Source organism: Tigriopus californicus, chromosome 12 (assembly GCF_007210705.1).
Source record: "Tigriopus californicus strain San Diego chromosome 12, Tcal_SD_v2.1, whole genome shotgun sequence".
NCBI lineage: Eukaryota > Metazoa > Arthropoda > Copepoda > Harpacticoida > Harpacticidae > Tigriopus > Tigriopus californicus.
This window is the reverse complement of record NC_081451.1, coordinates 16055864-16069478: the sequence shown is the minus strand read 5'-3', so window position 1 is coordinate 16069478 and position 13615 is coordinate 16055864. Positions and strand designations below refer to the sequence as shown.

Sequence of the window (13615 nt, the reverse complement as noted above, 5' to 3'; positions counted from 1 at the left end):
TACCTTAGCTCGAAGAATTAGTTTTTTCCGTTGTTCTAAACCACCTCTTTCTGGCAAAAATAGTCATTCAAAACATTTAAAAGATTGTTTTGAAACACTGAATATTGCCCACCTGTCTATATTCAACTTCAATTTCACTAGGCTTTTTTGTTTTTGCTCGAAAATTTGTGTATGCTTGTCAAATTGGAAAGTACTTTCAAGCTATTTGGGTTTTGTTGTGTCCTGACACTGATCAATCATTAAAACAAATGATACCATTCTTGCAATTAGAGGCATATATTGCTCTTTAATGGGCTTTTTAGACTCATATACATCCGTGTTTATGTAATAGATTTTACTTGACATTAATGATAAAGGCACTAGAGTGTGCTCTACATAACATTCCATCAAGTATATTTATTATTTCTAAAGATATGTATGAAAATCATGCGAGTGAAATCATTTAGTTTTAATACTTAGTTGCTTAACTCAAACCAATAATATGTTTTTGTTAAGATTATCAATAAAAAACAAGAAGTGGACTCAAAAGTCTTTGGATCGCACTTCTTACTGAGATTGTTCTAAAGCACATGTCATTTGGCAACAAAATGATGAAGAAGAAAATAGAAAACAGCTCCTGGGTAGGGGCAAAAAATAATCAAAGGATTTGAATGATATATTTTGGCATTTGGAATATCTAGATAGGTAATAATTTGGCATTGGAAAATCACCTTTTTCTTGGCACTTAATTCCCAATGAACGGACCACAGAGGATAGGCAAACATGTCTCTAAACCTTTGCTCGTTACTTTTTTCGTCAATCTTGTTACCATTTACACTTTTGAGAAATTTGAGAATGATCCAATTTCTGGATGGAAGTGAGACCCCTCCTATGCTCAGGATGAAAACTTTATGGCTTTTCAATCTCGAAATCAGTGTGAATCCTGGAACAAACCGATTTGCTTTTGTGGATCAAATTGCACGTCTTATGTTGTCAGCTCAAGGTTCGAAAGGTGGACGTGTGTCTTTTCTACTTCATTGATATTCAATAAAAAATGAATGAGTAGCAGTAGTTTTCACCTGTGATAGCAATGACTAAGTGAGATTAGTCAAATTGGCGGCTCTAGGCCAAAAATATTTACTCAAAACGCTCTTTACTGTCCCCAGAAATGACTTGCTAACGTTGGCTTCTGTCCTTCGAAAGTTGTTGTTCAACAAGTGCCACTATGGCTTCAATGCAAAGTGAATGACGTTAGCAATTTGGGCACCAATTATGAAAGTAAATGATTCAGCCATATAGTGACTGTAGCCAAAGCAAATTCTGTAACACCTTATAGAATCCACTCTGTAGTCTCCTCGGGCCTCACATCAATTCTTCAGGAGGGGAAGAATCCGGAGAAAGGCATCATTGGTGTTGACGTCGACATCTGTCCTGACTCGAGTGAATTTTCCACGCTCGGCCAGATCCTCTCACAATGAAGAATGAATCATTCTGGGCTTCGACCCACGAGTCCCAATACATGTCTACTCCCGGGCTGCCTCTGCACTTGACCACTTCTACTGACCAAGGTCAGACCTCGGAGTTTGGTGCGTGCGCGTTAGTCCTTTTTTTATGAAACTATGGTGAGTGAATTGGCGAATGGATGCTCATTCTACATAATGTCTTGTAGGATTTTCCATATATCGAATTGTGAACGCTCGATGTCTTTGTACTATACCTCTACCTTCCATCTGATTCTTCCACTTTCCATGTCTCTCAGCTGACCAATAAAAGCTCACTTGTGTTCTGACTTGTAAATTGGAAACGTCTCCGTCAATTCGTGTTCCCACTTCTTTCCGGATACAACATTGTCCAAGCCTCAACTCCGACATGTGCTTTAAGTAAAACGTTGCTGCCTTGCAGGTTAACAAACCCTTATGGTCGACCCCGAACTAATTTTTGTCTGTCGTGAGTTCGAATCTCGATGCGCAAAATCCTTTTTTTTTTTCATTGCAGAATTAAGCTCTAATCTGCCGCTGTTTACGAGGCCTTGCAACCGAGCTGCCGCAGGCTTGCGCGCGGCCTAGCCCCCCAGGTCCTTGCAACCGAAAGGTTAGTTTAAGTTTTTTTTTCTTTTCTTCTTTTGTATTTGGGGTGCTAGGGTTGGAGGGGTAACCTCGCCCGGCCAGCGAAGCTAGCCATCACATCATCCGTATAAAGTTCCGATAGGCAGTGTCGTAGTCCGTATCAGATTGGTTCTCCGTCTGTGGGCGTGGTAAGCGTCTAAAAGTTTCCTTGAGAAAGGTCGGGGAGGAGAATCGAACCGGGGACCTCTCTCATGTTAGGAAACTGCGCTAACCACTACACCACGTCTCCTCCTTAGTTAGGTTTTATTCTCTTCTCGAAGGACCAAAATATCAGCTGACCCCAAAACGGAAGATGTGGAACGGCCATAAGGTAAGAACGCTTGAATAGTAGGCCTCTGGGCTTGACTCAAAATGAAAGGGGATGCGTATGGTCACTTTACAGAAATTTGCGGTCAACTTGAGGCCCCTGCAATTCTCCATCAACACCGGGAACGTAAGCAAAAAAGCTGCAGTGTCCCAAGACAGGTCGCAACCATTTATAGAGCCATCCATTTGAGTGGAAGAGAGGAGGGTTCAAGCCCATCGAGATCTGAGGGGTGAAACTCTCCAAAAAGAGCCCGAAGTCTCTGAGGAGCACCAAGTCACGCCACTGTTGGTTGGAAGTGCAGAACTTGCTCTCATTGTTCGCTTCGTCCAAAAAGGAGGTCCTGCACAGTCGTGCCCAAGAGCCCACCACCTACTCAAAAGTTCCTTTAAATGGTTCCTCTTGCAGTATCAGGAATTACTTTCATCAACGTAAAAAAACGTAGTGGAGAAGGTCCAGGGCTGCCCAGAAGACTACCATCCCCTTTTGCAGCCCTTCGCAGAACCCAAGATGGACATGGCCTTCAAGAAGGTGAAGGCGAAATTGAGTGCCTCAACATGGGGATTTCTCCTGTCTGGCTTGCATTTCTCTGGACCCTGTTATATTGTAGTCACCGATTCCAATATCCATTGACTCCCATATAAATTTATTTTTCACGTAATGTTTATCTAATGAATCGTATGTAACAATGCTAGTCATTCCCACCAAACTCTCTGTGTTTTTTTGTGCTGTCCCCTACTGTTAACCCTGCCCCCCCCTCCCCCGGGAAGGGAGATATTATATTCTAGTCACCGATTCCAATTTCCATTTACACATTACTCTTGCTCCCATCATCACAATCGCCATAGTTATTTTTCTCTGTTTACAGAGTGTCCCGAAATTGAGTTCCTCCTCTTTTATTTACTTTTAAACTGTAAGCGTACGTTCAATGCATTTGGATAGTGCTTACCTGGGTAGCCACGTCAAGCTCAATACGATTTCTGATACGATTTTTTGCACTTTGATAGAACTTTTCTGGAGTTTCAGCTAAAATATGTCTCCACACTTTTTAACGTTCTTATTCGGAACATCGAGATTGATTTCGAGCGTCAAAGTGACTAACTCCTTGTGGAGGCATACTCATAGGTTTTCGATTGGATACAAATCTGGAGAGTTGCTGAGCCCTCTGAACATTCTCTAGAACAAGGATAAGTGCCTTACCAATACGCCTTCCCAAAGGCTATTAACAATGGCTTTGACCTGGAAAGTCATTTTGCATACGAAGCCTTGACATTAAACAATAAACAGGTACCCTTACACGTGTTTGTGTTTTAAGCGATTCCCGTCTATTCATTCTTTTTGCAGACTTCCTTGCCACAACTGGGGATCAAATCCTCAGCTATTCAAGATGAAAAAAAGAATTAACTGATTATACCTCATTTTATCAGCTAATACCAATGATTAACGGAGGGAATGCTTAGGAGAGCTCAAGAAAGTTTTGGTTGTTTTCTCCACTAATTGAGAAAATTTCCCGTGGTATAGATCATCAAATGCAAAATAGTGGCCGGTGATCAGATCACGGTGTGGTACTTTCTGCGGCTGAAAGGTTCGCAGAGAGGATTGTCCGGACACGAATTCCTCCAAAAACGAAGTGTATAGACAAATGATGCTTGTATCCAACTGCCCAGTCCAGTATTCAGTATTCTCCAATTGTCATTCCATAAAAAGGTGTAAACTTCCAGGAGTTGGATTATAAGCACCATGTGAAAGCCTTCGACGAAAGGAGAGTTCAAGTCAAGGTGACTCCTCGACCTGCTTTGCATGCAAATGCTGTGAAAACGGGTGCCTCAGGGCATGAAAATTTCCGGCTTTGGTCCTAGATCTTGTTCCCTCAGATGGAGTGGCCAATTTGGACTCGAAAATAATCGCCAATTTCATATTTGAAGAGTTAAAGCTCCAAGGTATTGCGATTCTGAGGATTCAGGGGTATTGTGTGCGTGGTGATACGATTGTCCGCATTATCACAAGGTAAGATATGCTTGTCAAACAACGGTTCGGAAATGCGACTGAGTATGTCCGCAATAACGCCACTCGACAGTGGCGGTGTAAAATCCGCGGAGGGTCCAACCATTCATTGTTGCGATTTCTTCATGTCCCAATCGAAATCCCGCATGAAGCACCTAAGAGTGCAATAGATTGTTTTGCCACTTCTATGTCAAATGTGACAGAGGAACATTTGGGAAGGAACATGGATCTAAGGATGCGTGCCATGGGCATAGCCAAAATCCCCAAGGTTGTGATCATTTACTCAAAACAGATCCAAGTCCAAAAGTGCCACATCTCACGATCACCATCTCATTTTCGAAGCGGATTGCGGAAAAGAGAGCGGGAAGGTACAGGAATCAGAGGTGAGGAGGGGTCAGACTTGAATTTTTGACTAAAATTCCTGATCAAACCTTTATTCAAGGGCTAGTCCGATCCGGCAACCCTGATTCGGTGGTCGATCAAATTATATATGAAAATAAAGTTAAGTAAAATGAATATTTTTTTTCATTTTGAACTCCTGGGAATTCCATTCCTAGTAGCAGTAACGAAGTCTGCAAAAAAAGTGCAACCTGTCTAATCCTGAATTGCCGAGTTGGAATTTATTTAGCAATTGTTGATTTTCTGGCTTTGACTTCTTTCCACATAATAAATTGTTGCTGAAGATATGACTAATTTCATGTTGTGAGACAAGTGATCAACCCAACCGATAAGATTGCCCGCTCCCCCTTCTTTTCGGTGTCATACAAAGTTTAAAACTCCAATAACTCGGTATATTAAACGTGCTACAGTATCATATGCATCAAAACAGTAATAAGTTCTCGCAGAGAACGAATGTTTTCACATCTTATGCCAGGATCCAACATTTTTTCCCTTTTTTATGCTGGCCAACGAATTTTCTAGTATTTGTATTAACACGGGACCTGTCGGTAGTTTAAGCACACGCCTGGAAATAGAAAGGAAAGAAACAGATGGATAGGAACATCACTGAGATTTCGTATTAGAAAATTGGATGCTATTAACCTCGTGATCGCTTTTCATTGGGGTTTTCAGTACCCTCCTCCTTGACGTCATCATCCGTGAAAATACCCACTTGAAAAGGAGCGGTGCAATCTGAAAGGTACGAGGCACCAAATTCAGATTCAGGCTGTTGTTGTGTACCAAACTAAGTGTCAATCATTGGAAGCCTGCTTACCACAGAGTGGCACATTCGGTCCACTGTTGAAAGGATTGAGCATGTTGCCACAGAACTTGTTCGGGGCTGCACTTGGGACATTTCCATTGGCACAAAAGCCTTGACCCCCTAGAACATCAACCAAAACAGAATTATGTAAAGAGAGGTTTTTAACGTTGCGGATCTTAAACAATATCTATGAAACGAGCCCTGGACTACACCACGGACTTCTAGAGATGTGGACTGCGAACGGAAGTAAAGCATGCTTTTCTCTTAAACCGTCAACTTTATTACGAATAAGCACTGATTAATCATTCGACAACAAGATCTTGTTGAATAGATGAACTTGTCTAAATCTGAGCCCAAAACTATGCTTAGGGAACTAGGGGGACATGTCCAAAAGTTATTTAGTAAGCAAAGCATAAAATTCGATTTGTCGGCCTGCTCTTGGTCAGCAATATAAGCCTTTGACAACATAACCTTGAAGCGAACCACTTCACGAGTAAATTATTTAAAATGACCTGCCTTTCATTGAAGAGATCTACGTTACTTATTTTATTACTTGAATTCGAAAAGTGGCTCAGAGTTACTCTGACCAAGAGCTGGGAAGCTCGTTCACAGTCCCCATGACCTTGACTAGATTCACATTGAAAGTTAACCCAAGTGATAAAATGTCCTTGGCCCCCGAAATTATTCAAAGAGTACAGGGATGGACGCAGAATCAAGCCTCAAAACCAATTACTTGTTATCAAAGAGGCATTTCACCACATCAGAAAAGTATATTTATATCCACACTTTTATCATATATGTTGGTTTTGGGCGACATTTCGATCGACTTAGGCGGACCTTGGAGACTCACCACTGTTTCCGGATTATTGTAGATACCCTAGAGATTCATGCTTTTGCAGAGAAATACTTAATGGAACACGGTGTTACTCACAACACTGAAAAAATGCGAAGACTTCTAAGAACGATTTTCGTTGTTATTGAAACAAAAGGAACAACTTTTGTACAAAATCATCTTGGATTCTAGCTCAGATTAGAATGTTAATCTATCTAATACCTTCAAAGAGATATATTTTTAAAAACGTAATAAACTTAAACCTAAAATAGATGATAGGAGTAACCTTAGTTGCGTTTCCAACTAGAATTCTATTCAAATTCATTGAGCAAACGATAAGATATCTCGTTTTCAAAGAATGCATTTGCATCAAATTTGACTACAAATTGGTCCGGTTATATCTTACAGCAACTCCCAAGAAATATTATTAGCTTTTTCTATGCCTGAAATATAAATGGAAATATTTCACTTATATGATGCAGGTAGAAAAACCCGAATATAGTTTGCAATATAACTTGAAACTTACTTAATTTCAATATTTCACAATTGTGAAGCCATACTTGTCGACATCACAAGTTCAATCAAACTTAATCTTGAATTTTGAAAAAATTCTATTAACGTTTAATAAAAACATCGCTAGTACGTGGAAATTAATTATTGCAAAAAGCGACAATTTTGAAAATAAAATTGTGACATGTGTGGTTCAAATATTTTAGGAACATGATAGGATAGCGTAGCTTTTGGCACTTAAGGAAAATGAAAGGCAATTTCGCACCTTTTGTAAGTTTTAAGCGATATTTTTTACTACTTTTAGCTTTTATAGAAGTCTTTTATAAAAAACGCAAAAACATTATTTCTTGTCGTGTCATTGAAAAAGTCAATCATATAATTCCTTGGGAATAACTGAAAACATAATTAGGCCATTTTCAATCTTTTAATGCACAAAACGCAATCTTTAAGTTGGAAGAACTAAGCATGTGCTAAATAGAGGTTTATAAAAAATTTCTTCAATACATAACTATTAGTATGATTAATACGTTTTTGACAATGATGCATTTTAATGGGCTTTAAGTGATTTAACAGACTTATCTAAGCTACTTTTAAACATGTGCATGCTACAAAAGTGGTTACTTTTTCTTCTTTGACACGAAAAACATATCTCAATGTTTTGGCATTTGAGCAAGCACTTAACCAGAAAATATAACCACCATGGGAAATGAAAAGCCTAGATCAAATTGGATCAGACAAAACAGGGCATTTCGTGATTTTTATCTTTATCAACTACATAGCTCCTTTGCGCCTGATCCAGATATGTCACGAACATGATTTGTTTTCCGGCAAATTTCACTAATGGGAGGCTTTTGTTAAGAATTTTTGAGATCTCTTCCAAATCATGCAAGAATACGTTGGTATGATTTTGGCATGAGTTTTCTTTTCTTTCAATCATTCGCCTTTTTTGCTACTCTTTCGGTGAAAGCATTTACTTTTGCCTCCTAATTACATAATAGAACAGAACGATTGTTTGGCTCTAAGCTCTGATCATGATCCTGAATAATCCTGGCTTTTGTTGTTATGGATATGCTAGAATCCTTTGTATTAATGATTTACTAATTATATTCTAATACCGTGATTCTCTTAATCGGCCCCTGCGATCATAATTGTTACCGACTTTCATTAACAGGCACTGAACTTATAAAGGAGAACATCAACCTAGTTAAACGCTTCTTTTTAAAGCTGCAGCTTGACTTCACATTGCTGGAAGAAACCTAAACCCCATGTATTTTTTTGCCAGCTTTTCTGATGCGTTGGTTGGATTCGTCTTGAAAAAGCACCTTAAGGGAGGTCCTCGAATGCTTCCCCCATGCGAGCTAAGGGACAGTTGCCAATGGTTGGGGTGGGAATTTTTGGGATCGCCTCTGCCTTGTCGTCACGTATCCCTTGCCAAAATTGGCTATCGATGTGGCCACCTTCTGATGGACAGATACTTGTCTGGTCCTTTTGAGGAAGGCCTCATCTATGGGGCGTTCTAATACACGGATCTTCAACGTGGGCTTCATTGTGCATAGAGCGATTGAGCATAAAGAATTGCTTCACTATAGGGCCCTGTTCATCAACTCGCACAGGTTGATAACTAATTCCAGATCTCACCAATTCTTTAATTTTGATGTAATATTTCCCCAATCATTGAGGTTGGTACTTGACGTGGGAGATGGTATGACACTCTTCTAAGAAGACCAAAACGTTACCGTAAGACAGGCCAAGGCGTTCGTCAGGTGTGGAGTGAAAAGCTCGGCCGAAGATAGAGATAGAACGTCTTCTAGCGAGGTTTTGTAGAGCTATGCGTTACCTCCTGATCAGATGAATTCCCGCTGAGAGAGTGCTCAATGAATTCCATCCTCTTGTTCAAGTACACGATTAAGAGGTAACGCAAGACTGAAACGTCTTCCAGCGAGGTTTCAGACAGCTTTCCACTCCACTACTAGGCTCAAGTGTGACTAGGTGGGCTTGCCATGTCAAGGACTTGTTGAACGTAATCCCTAGAAAGGCCACATTCGACGTTTCCGTTACCATTACATTCCCAACTCGTATGTCAGTTTCTGCTCTCCGTCCTATTGTCATGAATTGGGACTTGGATGGATTCACAACAAACTTGGATGCCTCCATGAACTGGAGGACTTCTAACATTGCATTCTGCAGAACCAATCGTATTTCCACTCTGGTTCTCAGGGCTGTATAAATGGTGGTGTCATCAGAGTAGCTTAGTACAATCGTCTGCGAGACCCACTCGTTTACATCTGCCACCATGATAAGAGAGCAGATAGGGGACAGAACAGATCCTTGGGGACATCCAACCCTGGAACTGAGCTCACAGTAACGGGTCCCAGCAACCCATTGCATTCGACTCTTTGCTGTCTTCCACACATGAACGATCTGGATACCCTTCAAAGGTTTTAAAATTACAGTAAAAGCTGTGGGTTCCCAAAAAAGGCTGTAGAGCTATGGATATGAAATGAAAAAGTACAGTACATAGAATTACTAAACAGCCCTATGATATGTATATCCCAAACTTGACATTCACACTCTTTGGCGAAGCAAACAATATCGAATCTAAATCAATTATGCAACTAAGCACTCATAAAAGATGTCGAATAAGTGCAGTGGTATCTGGCAGGTCCTTCGGCACATTGCTTTAAAACATTTTTTTTTCTATTTCGAAATTTCTTTGGTGGACACCCCCCTAAAACAGCTTGCTAAAAATGATCCTGTGACTGGGTTAGTAGCGGCAGCCTTGCCCAGGGATCTGTTTTCTATTTCAGTCCCTAGATTCGATCTCAGGCTAACCAAACCCAACACTTCTTTTTTAATGTTCAAATTACAACAAATATAAGCGATTTGCGAGTTCAAATGGCCAGATCGGTAGCCTTTGGGTGGGTAAGACCACAGACTTCTAGAGATATGGACTGCAAATGGAAGCCAAAATATCCTGTCTCCTAAACTGCTAATCTTATTCCAAATCAGCACTTCATACGACCACAAGGTCTTGTTGAATCGATGAACTCAGCCAAGTTTGAGCCCAAACCTATGCTTAGGGAACTCAGGAGTCATGTTCAAAGTTATGTGGTAAACACTACATAAAATTTGAATTTTTGGCCTGCTCTGGGTCAGCTCCATAAGCTTTTGATAACATAACTTTGAAACGATCGACTTTGCATGTAAATGATATAAAATTGACTTACCGTTAATTGAAGAGATCTACGTTTCTCATTTTATTACTTCAATTCGAAAAGTGGCTCAGAGTGGCTATGACCGAGAGCAGGCCGATTTGCCGGGAAGCTCGTTTGAAGTCCATATTTCTAGAAGTCCGTGGTAAGACTAAGGTAATGATTAGTGGTGCAAATGATGATAGACCCAGGCTATCTATCTATATATAAATATATGGATATCCACAAAGAAGGATACATCTATGAGGGCGTCGTAATGAGATGAGTATTTACTTGCTCGGGTTGTCCGAAACAAAAACTTCCGCGACGAAAAAATCCCCAAAAATATCGTATCGAAACAACCCTTTCAATCCCCAAAACCTGCGACATTGAACAAGGAATTAATCAAAGAACTTTTGCAATGTAAATAATCGCCCAGAAGTTCAGAATTTTACAAGGAAGCTTACAACGATGAAGTTCTAGTGGGATTTTTTATTCATTTTATTCTTTTGTAGACCTCTTTAACCGCTTCTAGGAATGGGATTCCCAATAGTTCAAGACGAAAGGAGGGAGGTTTTTTTATGTGATATTTGATTGTCCAGCAGAGGATGACTCAATAAAACGAAGCCTACAATTTCAAATTCTCGTAATTGTGCTTGTTGTTTCTTATGATCTTTTTTAAGATATCAGAAGTTTTGTTCTGAAAGTTTTTTCGGACTTTTTATGTTCTACCCCAGAGCACCGATGGGATCAAAGGCAAGCGATTTTTTTTTGGGAGGGGGGTGCTAATTTTTCCACGGTCTTTTCTAACTGCTACAGGGAATGAAATCCCCAGTACTATCAACCTGAAAAGTTATATCTTTTGAGCCTTGTAGTACAACTTCACCCGATTATTGAAAATTAAAGTGGATCACGATGCAGATCGGCAGTGATGTTTGTCTAACTAATGCATAAGGGTGTCGAACAGGGTTGCCAGGTGGCGGAATTCACCGCCAAATAACTCAAAAGTGGCGGAATGAAAAAGTCTTTTCGGTTTGGAATTTCAATTGGCGGTAAGCCAAAAATGTGGCGGAATATGGCGGAATGACACCTGAAGGAACTTGTAGAAAAGGCATGGTTGGTAATGTCGCAAATTTTAGTTGTTGTTTTCATTTTGGGTTGAACATGTTTTTGACGTTACTCATTTTATCTAAATTCTGCTTAGTTTAATGAAAAGTCATTGTTTTGTTGCAAAGGTATCTGGAATGGAATGGATGAGAGAGTTAATTGCAATTTGCCAGGTGGCATGTGTGGGTTGGTTTTGGGTGGAATTCTTTTTAGTTCAAGCCTTGACTCAAAGTGCTTTCACGCAATAACTAAATCCAGCGAAAGCTTCTCCCTAAGATGCAACTAGCATCCCAATATTTCACATATGAAAGAGCAAATATTAAATTACTCTCATTTTAGTCCAGGTCTCTCCATCCTGATGGAGAGTTGAGATAAAGCACTGAGTGGAACCAAATTTGATCTAGAAACCTGCATGGTTTGAGGTATCAATTTAAGGGTCCAAACTTGGAGACAAGAGGACTTTTGATCTTCTAAGATTTTGAAAGTTCTTGAAACCTTTGGTCTTGATTTATTGATTCGTTTTACGGGCTTTTCTAAACGCTACAGGGAAATAATCCCCAGTACTATCAAAATGAAAGGCTATATTTCGTCTATTTATTTATGTTTCATGTTTACATGATCTTTGAAATTAGGTCAAAAGTAGCACACAATTTTGAAAAATTGGTTCCAATTTGCCATTTTACTTGCTCTTTTGCTTTCAAACATACCTGAAGTTTTCCGTGTGATATGTTTTTCCTCTGAGAAAAATACAATTTTTTAATTGCAAAATTATTTTTTAGTGATCATTTTAGCGCCCTAGTTATGATGCATTGATATTAATAGTGTTCCATTTTTAAGTAAGTGAAATTGTCCAAATGTGGTGGAATTTGGCGGAATTAGAATGTCGAAATGGCAGAATAAGTTTTTAAAAATCTGGCAACCCTGGTGTCGAACTACATATTCAAAGTATTTTCTTTACACCACATGTTTTTTGGAAAGTTGGTGGGCAGATCCCCGAGGCCAAAGCTTTGACGGCCTGAAGGTGATCGTAATCTGTTATTTAACTTCCTCTTTTGATAGACACAGTAACATATTCTGGTAAAATATTAAAACGTCAATAATCTAATGATAAATTTGCGTCAAGTAAAGTATATTTAAAAAATCGGAAATTACAACAATGTGAAACACTCCTGGTTTCCGAGCCTTTTGAGAGTAAACCAATGAGTGTCGCACTCTGAGTCCTGGTCCTCCCGAGCCTTAAAAGTTTAAGTCTAAAAGGATTGCTAAAAGATTAAAGATCAAACTTGCCATAATACCGGGTGTGCTATATCATCGTCTACGTTTGTGGCTCCAAAAACCACATCGGTGGGAGTCCTGGCTAACTTTTCTTTTTCAGACATAGCTTGTATGCGAGCATTACCAACCATTTTCGAGCATATTGACGGCCTAGATTTGAAAATGGACCACATGGCTTCTTAAACATGCATGAATTGCGAAAGAGAGTTCTGGCCAAACTTGACAAAGGTGAGACCGCCATTTTTGAGCAGCTATTAGAGATCCATGACTTATGATCCAATTCAAGTAATATTTTCTGTATGTTTGATCCTATCTCGCCTTGGCCGTACAGCAGAATTCAAGTAATATTTTCTGTATGTTTGATCCTATCTCCGCATTTCTGAGGTTTACAAGGCTTACCGTCAATGAAGATGTAATCATCGCTTTGACATTTGGTGTCAAAATCTGACTTGTCGTCAATATCCAACGTGAAGGAGAACGGATCTGGACATACCGAGTACTCTATACAACAGAAACCAGGTTCTTGCCTAATTCAAATGGTGTAGCTGAAATGATGCAATTGAATCATGTATTTGCCTTGGTCTATTTTTGAGATGAGAGAATAGCCAAGAAAAGATGAGCAAATTTTACTTTCATTACGGAACTTGGGCATTAGGTGGAGTCAACTTACTCTTGATTGGCCAAGTGGTTGTCATTGGTGGGCAAAAAATTGAACGTAGTGAAGCGGCCAATTTCTCCGGTGTGATACTGAAGACACCCTGTTCCAGTGGGGCTGAAAATGAACGTCACAAAAATCTATCAGTGCATGAACATCAAAGTTTGGACTACTTCAAAAGACCTATGCCATATATACGTTAGATAGTTTGGATACATTTCAGAAGCCAACAGGTTTTCCCTTATTATCTACCAGCCCTTGATTTTGAGGATCTTTCTTTCAAAACAATAGCTAGGGCCCTCAATCCTTGTAGGCAAAAAGGAGCTAATTTCAAGATTTTTTTATCTTAATCCAAATCTTATCGCCCTGAGAAAAACAGCGAAAGAGCACCGAAGACTTCATTTGATGAAATGCTTTGCCTCTATACCTCT

At 39.7% G+C, this 13615-nt stretch overlaps 1 protein-coding gene across 1 annotated transcript in view; it reads right to left on the bottom strand.

Annotated features, from left to right (window-relative positions):
* Positions 1 to 5055: 5055 nt before the first annotated feature.
* The window catches only part of LOC131891762 (uncharacterized), a gene marked incomplete in the record, with an annotated part of 9235 nt that continues 675 nt past the window's right edge, over positions 5056 to 13615 (bottom strand). The window contains 4 exon segments of the mRNA XM_059241410.1: positions 5056 to 5377; positions 5455 to 5544; positions 5627 to 5734; positions 12929 to 13056. Coding sequence (XP_059097393.1) covers positions 5343 to 5377; positions 5455 to 5544; positions 5627 to 5734; positions 12929 to 13056 — 361 coding nt within the window.